At 39.0% G+C, this 12032-nt stretch overlaps 1 protein-coding gene across 22 annotated transcripts in view; it reads right to left on the reverse strand.

Annotated features, from left to right (window-relative positions):
* ARPP21 (cAMP regulated phosphoprotein 21) overlaps nucleotides 1-12032 on the reverse strand; it is a 199244-nt gene that overhangs the window by 50228 nt on the left and 136984 nt on the right. For all 22 annotated transcript variants that reach the window (XM_069859863.1, XM_069859866.1, XM_069859861.1 and 19 more), the window contains 2 exons: nucleotides 6278-6508; nucleotides 1221-1390 (listed from right to left, as the gene is read on the reverse strand). In XM_069859863.1, the coding sequence (XP_069715964.1) occupies nucleotides 1221-1390; nucleotides 6278-6508 (401 nt within the window). The remainder of the gene's footprint in view (nucleotides 1-1220; nucleotides 1391-6277; nucleotides 6509-12032) is intronic.

Raw genomic sequence — 12032 nt, forward strand, 5'->3', positions numbered from 1 at the left:
TCTACATTTAATTTACAGAGATAAAATGGAAGAGCAACACAGTGTAAGTGTATATTTGAATTTTGCTGATAATGACTGATTTAACTCTGACTGTGTCATAGGCAAAGGAATAATGATTTTAAAGCTGCTTTGGCAGAACACAATAGCTAAAACATAATTGACAAAGAACAGGCTGCAAATTAACAACAGTCACAGGCCTGTCAGCTTGGAGCAGATGTTTATCTAAATGAAAGAACAATTTTCTACAGCACTATTACCTTTGAATAGCTTTACTATTCCTTTCATTTTAATCTGTCATTTAACTTGAACCTTACACAGACCAAATCAAGAAATAAGAGCCAGAAACACAAATCCCAGTAAAATCAAAGCAACTTCACTGAATTTAAACACTCTATTTCTAGGTACCTGTGCCAAATTATAAAGCCACACAAGACCACAGTAGATATTGGCTGCTGTGCGAGTAAGCAGGATGCAGGATTTTTGCTTGAGTAGTTTCCTCCACCTGTTCTGCCCAGGGACAGCAGGCAGACAATCCACAAAATTAAGTTTGAACCAGACTGAAACCCAACCGCCAATGCTCCGCCACATCTGGCTGCATGCCACAGCCAGCCCAGGGGCCAGACAGCCGACACACTGTGCCCAGCGATGTTGCTCCTCCCCTCTCCTGCCACAGCTCGAGAGCCTCTAGCTCAGAGCGGGATCATGGTCAAAACACGGGGCACATGCAGAAGACCCACGGTCTGCAGCACGGGTGCTTGGAGTGTGGGCTATCCACAGTTTGGGCCTGATATAACTACGCACAGAAGAGTTTGTAGAGCCTTGCATTCTGTTTGTTCCTTTGATCCCCAGTGCTGTCAAAAGAGACAGGGAAAGGTCCCCAGCTCATTGGACAGAGTTACAGACTGCACTAGTTGGAGAATGAACACTTCAGCTTTCATTTACTGGCAATTTTTGCAAAATAAATCTACGTAGACATATACCAACTTGCTTAACAGTCCTATTCAAAATGAAAACATCCTTCAGATGGCATTGAAAAAGCAATCATCCCTCTCCACCTGCTTCATCCATGCTGAAAATACAGATCATAGGCCACATTTGTTTCAAAAGAAAACAAGAACATTCTCACATTTTGTCTAGCTGCATCCCTCCTTCTTACTCTTTAGATCATCCTTTGTATACCTGAGAGCTTCCTCTCTTTTTCCAGTGGCCACTACACCTACCTGTGTGACAAGGTGACTTGTCATTTGCTGCTGTGGCTGTTGAACCTGCTGAGGCTGCTGGGATGAAGGCTGCTGCTGAGACTGTCCCACCATCTGGCTCCTCATCGTCTGTTGGCCACTGGGAGGATTGTATATCGCCGGTGTCCCATCAGGATTTACAAACGGTTGACCTGGAATAAAACACCCTGCCTTTACTGAACACTTTGAAGAACATCCTGTTTTCTGTATGAAATCATTAAACCTTGCTTTAACTAAACTCTCTTTAGCTGACTTGCTACAAGAGTAAAGTGCTCATCACTCTCAATGACTCATTACAGTATCAGCCATCAATTTATTTTTTTAGCAGGGAAGGCAGACAGCAGATATTTGTTTTGGCAATATGACTTTCCAAGGATGAATAGGTGGAAGGTTATCATGGCTATAAGATGATTTAGAGGCTATGGTTACTTGAAGTCATTGAATGAGGAATCAATTAATACTGAAATTGAACTCTAGAGCAAACATACAAGGTAAAAAATATTTATATACATTTTATTGCCACTCAGTAGCAGTCAAATGTATACAACTACTCCTGACACTGTAGTTTGTATGGAAAGGATAAAAAAACCCCAACAACTCAGCCTTGTTCCTAATTTATTTACATATTCTAATAACATAGTGCCGTACTTTGGGGAGCCATGTCCTACGTAATTAGAGGAGGCAGCATTGGAAGTTATCAAGAAATAAGCACTTAAGATGCCTTTGAAAATCTCATATACGCAGGACAAATTCTGTTCAGAGTTCCACTAAGTTTTTGCTTCACATGTTTAGCTGGAGGAGGTAAAGTTGTAAAAGCAATGTCTGCTTAAAAAAAAAAAAAAAGTCGTCATTGTCTTACAAAAAACAAATGGTACTTCTCTGCAGGGAAAACGTTTTCCATGACCTGAGTTCTCTTTTGACTTCCATCATAGATACATAAATCAAAGGAATTACAGATGCTTCTATGAGAAAAAAGGGATTTTAGCAATGAAGTGACAACATTTAAAGTATGAATATCTGAAATAAAAAGGGACATCTGGAGGAATTTGGTGATTAACAGCAATAGTGAAACAATGAACTTCTGACATGTGTGCTACAAGCATCTCTACTTGCTCTATCTACTCCTCAGCCCTTCAGTTCCACCCTCTTTTAAACATGGTCAGAAATGTACGAGAAGCACCCAATAAACAAACCTTGCCTTCTCTCCCTAATTAATGAAAACTTTCTGGATTAATTTCCTGTATTATACTGGGCAAGTTACATTCAAAGTGAGAAAGGACATGATTAGAGTGAATGGAAGTGAATCACAGGGCAGTTCTGACCACTAGCTGATTTCCTGCCTCTTGCTGGGATCACAGAGGGTACACAATGGCATGGACTCCCTAGATTTGGGAGTCTCAAGGTCCGGAAGTATTGTAGGAGACTGGGGAAAACAGATAGGGTGAAAGGGATAACAAGCTCCCAAAGCCTGCACCAGGTTCTCAAGGGAAGCTGTAAAGTGCACTTCCCCTGGCTCAATGAAGAATGACAGAACTGAGAGAGAAAAGGTCCAGCAAGCTTTTGAAGATGAAAAGAGAAACCTTTTGGGAAAAAACACAAAAAATATCTCGAAATAAGAAATGAAAAGGAGAGATCAGATGGTAACAAGGAAGACACCTGTAAGCTACGAACCGTGGCCTGGGTAGAAGGACAAAAATTGCAATGTCATTTAAAGGAGTAAGAATAAAACATAGATGCTCTTAAACTGTCAAAAGGGTTAAGTCAGAGAACTTGTCAAGAGGAATCCTTTAAAGGGTAAAACAGACTGGTGAAGTGGGTGAAATGAAGAGTAGAACCGCATAGCCACTTAAATGGTCCTTCCCCAAACAAGCAAGAAGCTTCTCCATCTGCAGAAAGGGAAAAAACAAAGGTGACTGCAGGTATGGAAATGAAAGCATGGGCTGCCAACATCTGAGAAGGAGCTGAGAGGTATAATCAGAGCAGGGAGATACTGACAGCATCTCTGGATGTCATTAGAGGTTTGCACAGTCAGTGACTATATAGTGTAAGAGGAAGCAAAGATCTTTAAAAGACATGGTGTTATGATCAAAAGACAAAAAGACTGGAAGTAGGCACGCTGCAGCTAGAGAAGAAAGAGCTAAAGAATGGATTTACACAGGGAAAGAAAATCTGTTCATTATAGGAAACAAAGCTCCTTTTTCTTTTCTTTAAACTGCCTTCTCTTCATCTATGTTTCTGACAGCTTCCATCACTTTCACAGTGACAGCATCCAGCAATTTAAGTCTCATCCCTACAGGGCTTCTTTTGTAACACTGCACTAATAAGATGCAAAGATTCTGAGCCCAAAGAGTGGTAAATTTGCAGCATGTATTTCACCGCATGTTGAAACACAGCAGACACTACAGTACAGTCTAACTTCCAGCACAGGTAGCAGTGTGAAACTGTATGAGTTCTGACAAACCAAATGAGACTGTGTCTATAACTCTTTATTTAAAAATTAAGAAAATCAACTACGATCACCTTCAAAATAGTTCCCTTCTGAGCTGACACACAACTGCATATGATGCTGCCAACTTTCAAAGCAATTCTACAGATCGTTTTCTGAAAGGCTGTTGAGGATCTCCATTGTTTTTGCCTTCATGTCTTCTACCAACAAAAAACGGGTTCCTATGAGCACCAACTTGATCTTTTGGATCTCTTCACCATAAGCCTCAGTCAATAATTGAAAAGTTTCTGTCACGGATTTCTTCAGTTTCACAAGAAACTTGAAGTTAACTCACTGTTCACTCTCGCATGCCAACATTTTACAACTGAGGGTATGAAAACTATATTTGAACACATGTCCACTCATACTGAGAGAAGCCATCGAGTTGAGCCTTGTCTCTCTTTGACAGGTTAGAACATGTTCTATAACCATGGCTTTGCCTCTTTCATCCCACTTGTAGCTTCCAAGCTACAAGGTTTGTCTTATTTTTTTTTGTGTTAGACCTCGCATATCTGAGACAAATATTTCAGTCTTTAGAATAAGGTCCTCCCTTCATTATGCATTTATTTACAAAGCAGCTACAGAAACAAAACACGTAGTTTGAAAGAAACACAAAATTATTTTGTTTCCTGAATATTAAACATACAAATACACACAGAGCTCTCAATTATACATCTGAAGACAATGAGGCATGCTAGGAAGGAATAACAAGTACTCCAGTCTACTGACAGTACTGAAAGGCATTATACCTATGTCAGACAAAGACTCCCTAGGTACCAAGGAAAAATAGGAGTTAGCTGCTGCAAATTGTGAATTTGACAGAACAGATGTAGGAAATGTTCCTCTTAAACAGCTCTTTTAGCTTGAAAGTGTGTTGAGCTGCAGCCTTTGTCCTTACCATGGCCAGGAATGAGTATAACCTCTCAGCTGTCAGTGGGCTTGAAGCAGCAGCAATTCTTTTCATTTTCATTTCAGGTCCTACCACCTGAATTATGGATGGATTTCTGCCTACGCCTGCTGACTTTTGTATGAGAGTGGACCACATAGCACACAGAATGCTGCCTTCTGTACTGGCTCAGAAATCCCAGGGCCAAAGAAAGAACACTTAACTATCAGAACAAAAGAAATGAGTAAATTAATTAAGATAGGGTTTGCCTTACGTCCAACTCCCATTCTGTCCTCTCCCCTGAGTCATTTTAAGGAATGAATAAAATCCCCATTTTACGCTGACAGTATTATGCTCTCATGTCAATAATGCAATAGCTTGGAAAAAAAAGTACGCATAAATAGTAAAGCCTTTAGTAACTTGCACAACTGTGTACTTTTTAAAGTCATCTCTCTGGAAAGAGCTTATCGCATTTGATTCTATAGAAACAAGAACTCCTCCTTGATTTTATATATGCTGACACATATTGACCAACTCCAGATACTACTATCCCTAAACATTTGTAAAAAGCTTGATTTAATAGCTTGCCAAGTCTGTTTTTTTCTTAAATGAGGCAGCTTTCAGTTTTTCTTCGCTGTCTTTTGACTAAAGAAAGTATTTTTAGCAGTGGGACCATAAATAGGCTTTACACATTTGAACCAAAAGGCTCCTGAATGCTCTATCAAGGACTTTGAAAAAATATTTTGGATATTCAGTGCCCAGTACAGCAGAAAATAAGACTGCACTGTACACTTCGTTTTTTTAAACCAAGCATAAGTCAGTTAAGGTTGACAGCACAGCTACTCTTGGTCACTGAAACAGTCCAAATCACTGAAGAAGCATCACAGTCTCAGCCTCCCAGATCCTTTTCAATGCTGTCAGTACTATACTGTGGGAAGTAATACTGTAACAGTACCTTGACTCATCTGAACTAAGAAGGTAATGAACTGCTTTAAACTTTCAGCAAGCACTCAAGTTCAAGCTGAGTGCTTTCTGAAGTGATCACAGCGCTTGGGTGACTGTGAATGCCTCGTTCAAGCACTGTGGTACTGCTGACTACCAAGGCCACAATGCAGAATTGAAGATATTTTTTTATCACAAGGCTTTTTCTTTTCAGAAAACTCCCAATTTAAATACAACTGCTAGACACATAAGGAAATTATCTCTGAAGGGGTAATTCAAATGGCAACCTCTAGGCCTTTTGAAATTCTTCTGCTGTTAAGTACAATTTCTAAAACTTTGAGCATTGTATTTCAGTTGCACCATATCTCAGTACATTTCATACAGAAGAGGGTCTGTCCTTAGAGAAGCTAATGGGATCTCAGAGGATTCACAGCCAAGAAGAAAAAAGACTTTACAAGATGAATATCCTTTCTGGGACCACACAAGTGTGTTTAGCATTACTTACCACTGGCTATGCCACAACAACCTCAGTCAGAAAGCCAATCCAGCTTTGCCTGCAGATTTGAAAAAAACATCTGCCAAATGTCATTTCTACATGTATTTGCTGCTCGCTTCCTCATAAAGTGTCTGAAGGAAAATGTCTCTAGAAATATGGAATTTGTGAATTTCCTAGGTGACAATGGAAACACTGACTGGCAGTACCAGGCAAGAGAGCATCATACTGACCTGTGTGGGGGTTGAGAAGGATACTGCCAGGTGGTATCCCTGCAGCTTCAAGTGGAAGAATGATATAGCTGGTGTTGTTGGGGGGCACCTGGCCGCTCATCCCGTTCTCAGGGTAGGACACATTGCCTGAAGAGCTGCCTGTCACCCCAGGGACAAGAGATGCACTTTGGAGAGGCTGATGTATTCGTGACAGGGATCCTGAGGAGCCAGCGCTGCTGGAAGACTCTGAGCCTAAATGGAGAGAGACAGTCACGGGGGGTTACAAGAGACCCCAGTCCTCACCAGACATAGCGTGTATGTAAGAACAGCCTCCACAGGCTGCAAAGGTAAGCACCACCCCACGCCCAGCTAGCAGAAGCAGGGTTTTCACTCCATACTGAGCTCAGTATCCAATAGTATTTCTACAACTGACGAGACCACTTTCCTCCAGCAACATCTGCTTCCCCCAGCCAATAAACAGCCTTATCAAGCAGAAAGCAAAATGCTCAGAATGTGTTTATAATGCCAAAGTATTGGTTCACAAGGGATAAAAAGTAGCAATGAGGTGGTGAATGAAAAAGAAAAAAAACCAAAAATCCACAAAAGGTAAATCCTACCAATTTTCTGAAAGAAAAAAACCATAACCACAAACCCCAAAACCCAGCAACTAAGTTCTCAGTAAAGTAACAAGGTAGGTCTGCCATGCGTGTATTAAGTTAAAGCTACCCAAGACTTTCACCACTTAGATTCTCCAGCACCTAGCTTATTACAATTACTCAATCAAGATATATCAAATGTGCTAAAAAACATTCATGCAGGAAGGGGGGAGAGGTGCATTATTTTAAAACCGAATATGATTTCCAAACCTGATTAGATTTTGATTTGCTTCATGTAAAGATTACAAGACTCTCTCAGAGCATAAGGCTCAGATGAACGGCTTCCTTAAAGCAGGATGTTAAGACAAATACATGGGACACGTGAAAGCGAATGTCTGTGTGGATGTTTACTTCCTTCTGTGTATCTTGAATTAATTACTAACCTCCTTAGTACCCTCCTGCAGGCGTAGACTAAAAGAAAATACAGAACCTAGACTTAGGTTTTGGCCAACTTCTCTCACAGAGTGAATTACATCCCTTCATATTTGGGGTACTACAGGAGGAACTGCAGTAGACTTAGAGCCTTGGATTCATTTTCAGTTAAATCTATACTGGAATTCATTTGTTTCTTCATAAGTAGGACAGAAGAGGTTTCCTTGGAAGAAATCACACCAGCAGCCTGTTACTTAACAGATATAGGGTCTCTCCATAGATTACTGCAGACTGCTGGGTAAAATGCATTTTTATCCATCTTCAAAGTTCCTATCCTCACGGCAGCTACCACAGAGGCAGTCCTCTTTACTACCTATGCGGTATTTGCCAAGAGCAGGACCTTAAATTTGCTTCTTCAGTATCTACTCAAGGAAGCAACAGAAATCAAAAATTTCTAAATCTTCAGAAATATACTCCAAAGTTGATTAGTTGCTGTGTTTTTCCCCTCCTTGTAGATTGAGGTTGGAAAGTTACTGAGATTATTTCTGCAGGGATAGTTTTATTTATTAGACCATTTCTACAAATGGCAGAGATATTCCGGGAGGTCATCCTCATGAAGCTGCAAGCAGTATTTGGCACCTTCCTCCCAAATGTAAATGCAATTGCATGAGTTTCATTTTGTTTCTACAGGGTCCTTTCTGGCTCCTTTCCTGCATTTCTCCAGTCCTTCTACGTGCACTTCGTATTGCTTCTTTGAGTTCTTGCTTTACTTTCTCGTCTTTTCCATCACCTAATGAATTCAATGGGTTAGATAGCTACGTGGAGATGCTGGAGTGATGATCAGATTTCATAACCTCCCAGAATTATTTCTAAGCATGTAAGTAGTAACAAGCCTGAGCTTAGACCTCTATCTCTCCATTTAGTGCTATTCTGAAAAAACACTGTTAGTGTAGAAAAAGATTACAGCTCTGATATTAAATTGTTTTCTTTTTTTCCTTTCTCCCCTTTCAGGTGTTTTTACAGCAGAATCTGATCTTTACCAGCTTCTGAACGTTCAAAGCCAAAGGACTACAAGGAGTTCAGGTGTACTCATGAAAAGGCAAGCAGGAGCAGTGGAACTGCCTCTGAAGCCATCACCACACATTGGACAAGATGACGGCTTTGAAATGCCTGTCTTAAAGGAGCAGAGATCTGCTCTCCTATGTGAGTGGATGAAGTGGGTAATCTTGAAAGAATGCAAGTTAAGACACAAAATCCATTTTAGCAATTTTCTGAATATTTACGAAAAACTCCCAGAAATTACTGTTTAACTATTTTTGCCCCAATTTATCTTGCATAAGAATGATCCATTTTTCTTCCATCACTACAACTTATTTCCTATCATTTTAAGTCTAGACATGTTAAGCCAAGTAACTTGCAACGCTAAAGTTTGGAAATTAACATCAATTAATCTTGTCTTTGTAGCTTTGATAAGCTGTTTTCACAGCACCTAAACTTGGAATCACATTATGAATTCAGTACCACAGCAGATGAAAAAAACCCTGAACTATGTGACTTTATTCAAATTCACATTAAGAGATGTCTTGCTAAAGACTTGTGAAAGGAACTTTGACTAAATGAGATTTTTGCCCCCATTACACAATCCAACCTCTTTTTTGTCCAGTATGTAATGATAGCTACTTCTTCTAGATTCTTCTGTGATTTTCTTGCTGCTTCACAGCTGACATAATAATAACTTTCATATTCTAATCATTTTCCATTAATATATTTTTAAAGTATTCCAAGAGATACAGCAGTTCAAAGACTGGTAAAAGAAAGACAGACAGAAAAATCACCACAAAGTCTTAATAGCTTAGGGGTTTGGTGGAGGGCGAGCATGGAGGTGCCATTAATTTTCCAGTATCCTGAGTGCTAGTGAGCGATGCAACATGTCTTGTTCTATTTTCTTTGGCTCAGCATTCATTATCTGATGATTTTGAAAATCTCTGTTCAACCTACCTTCAAAGTCCAAAGTAAAGTTTGTCTTTCTTATCAACTGGACTCCTCAGATCTACCCACTACTTGCTCCCAAAGGTCAATTTTCTAGAAGTACAGTGCTGATCACCTCTGCAAGTATTTTTGTCTTGGATATTTTTCTTCCTGGCTTAGGAATATTCACTTGCTACTTTTATAAGCTATTTGCATTTCTGCATATTACAATGTATTTAGGGCTTATTCTTTTTACAATAATAGCACATGCTCCTGCAAACACAATTATTCCACTGCAAGTTGCACTTCTAAAAATAAGACTGATGTTTCAGCACAGTTAGCGGGAGGAATATGACTGGAGGCAGTTGGCTCATGATTTATTGCCCATACATCAACATACCTACACTTTCTCTGGACTTAAAAGACCCATTAGGCTAATGCCTGATTCAAGAAAATCATAAAGAGCCAGAAGTCCAGTTCCAAGACTCAGAGACAAAACTATAATTTATAGGATAACTTGCATTTAAAAAAAAATAGAAAAAATAAAAAGGTTAATGTATTAAAATGCCTGTAGTATAACAGTCTTCTCCCAAAAGGAGTAGCAACGAACACCTAACAGCAGAGATTAGACTGTGTCTCTGATTACGTGGTGTACTGCCAAGGAAGTTAACGATCCCTACAGATCTGTATCAACACAGCTGATACCCCAATGCAGCCAGCTTTTGTAAATAGGAGGGAAAGAAATACACTCCAACAGACGTGCATTCCACTGAATGGAAAATGCACTAAAAGATTGCATCTTTATCTTCACTTAAGTCTTCCAACAATTATTGAAAAAGGTATGTAGATACACAAAAGACATTTCTCTGAAACATGTCTTGTCCCTTCTCATAATGAATATTAAAATCTGTCGTAATGTGCCAGTGAAAATAACATGATAGTTGATAGCCTAGATTTTTTTTCTTCATGGGTGTATTAGAGACTGAACAGGTACATCTTTGATGCCTGCAGGGACGTTTATTTCACTTATTGGTCTATGTGCTTTGTAAGTTCTGGGAAGTCCACTATATTACCAGAAAGCTAAACTAACACAGGTTTTATATGATGTCCTAAGTTGTAAGAACGCAATTTGACTGCAATTTATTCAGTTATTAACTCCGCATTCAATACTGAATTATAATACATCTCTGTTCATCTACTAATCTTCACAATAACAGAGCAGAAACTTTTAGTTGCAATATCCATTCTGTGCTTTTCAGTGGAACAGGGCTTTCTAAACAATCAACAGGTGCATGAAAACAACCATCAGAACTAGTAAGACAATCACGTATGGGGTTTCAAACAGCCCCTTTTGTGAAGTCTGCAAGAATGAAGTAATATAATTCCTTTGCTAAACTATAATTCCTGTGCAGCTGAATGCAATTAAAGTCTAAGTGACACTACTGGACTTTGCTGCAGAGAACAGCAAGTTCTATATCCATCTATGCCTAAGGGCAGGCTAATATTTTCAGTACTCCAGTTTCTTCTTGTCTGCTGTGTATCATTAATTACTGATTTACCAAAAGCTATGGGTAAGGGCAGAACATTTAATTTTGGTGACAATCCTAAAAAAGATCCAGAAAGACTACATTGCTTCACTACGTGTACACTCTCAAATACAGCAGTGAACTATCAGTGAAAATCCTTGAAGTCTTAGTATTTCCATGCTTACAAAACATGGTTGACAATGATTCTGGATGAATGTCATATACGTAGAATAAGTTTCACATTTAAAACGGTCACAAATATTAGCCAAAGAACAACATTTTGACCTACTGCTGACTTCAGAATGACTTAATATATACTTTATAGAGACAAAAATACTTTAACTTTATTACCAGGAATCATAAATTACTTCAGAGAACAGATTAGTATTTTCTGAAGAGGAAAACCAGGAGAGAATTGGTGCCTACCAGGCCCTGCCAGGGCAGTGTGCCTACTGTTTGTAGCTACACTTCTGCTACACCATTTTAATCACGGTTATAAAGATAAAAGAAAATAAGCAAAATCCCCCAAAATAAAAATAAGATCAAGCTTTATATGCATACTGAGCTACGGAACGCCTATGACTAGAGTACAGAATTATAAAGATCAAATGCAAAAACATGCACAGTGAAATGTTGCTTAGTAGCTAATGTACCTTAGAGAACACATAAATAGCACATGGGGGGTCTGACAGCTGTATGAATGCACACAGCATCTTTTGTTGAAGTGTGAACAGTTTATAAAGGCATATTTCCCCATTATTTTCTTAACAGTCATTCTTTTCTGTTTTAATGCTGTTCAATAACATTTCAGAAAGAAGGATAGAAATAGTGATTCAGATATTTCCTCTGATTTTCCACAGGCTGACTGACAGTTTGACTTTGTGTCCTGGCTTTGAAGGTGTAAGCTTGTTTTGACATCCAGCCATGCTCTTTTCCCCCCACCTCTTCCTTTTATCTTCTTTTTAGGTTTGGTTTGGGTTTTTTTTTCACTCTTCCTTTGCCTCAACCAGCTTTCAAATTTAAACACTTTGCTTAAAAAAAGTCAAAGCACTTACAATATGTAATTGCTCTGCAAAGAACATGGAATTTCAGTGTCAGTGATATTTTAAAAATGTATTATAAAAGCTTTCATTTGAAAGCAATTTTGCTTTTGGTGCATGCAGAATACAGAGGCATTTACAACCATTGGCATGCTTCAGAGATATCTCTTAATACATTTTCTGGCAGCACAACTTAATATGCTCAGTTTTAACA

The sequence above is a fragment of the Phaenicophaeus curvirostris genome, chromosome 6 (genome assembly GCF_032191515.1).
Source record: "Phaenicophaeus curvirostris isolate KB17595 chromosome 6, BPBGC_Pcur_1.0, whole genome shotgun sequence".
NCBI classification, from domain to species: Eukaryota; Metazoa; Chordata; class Aves; order Cuculiformes; family Cuculidae; genus Phaenicophaeus; species Phaenicophaeus curvirostris.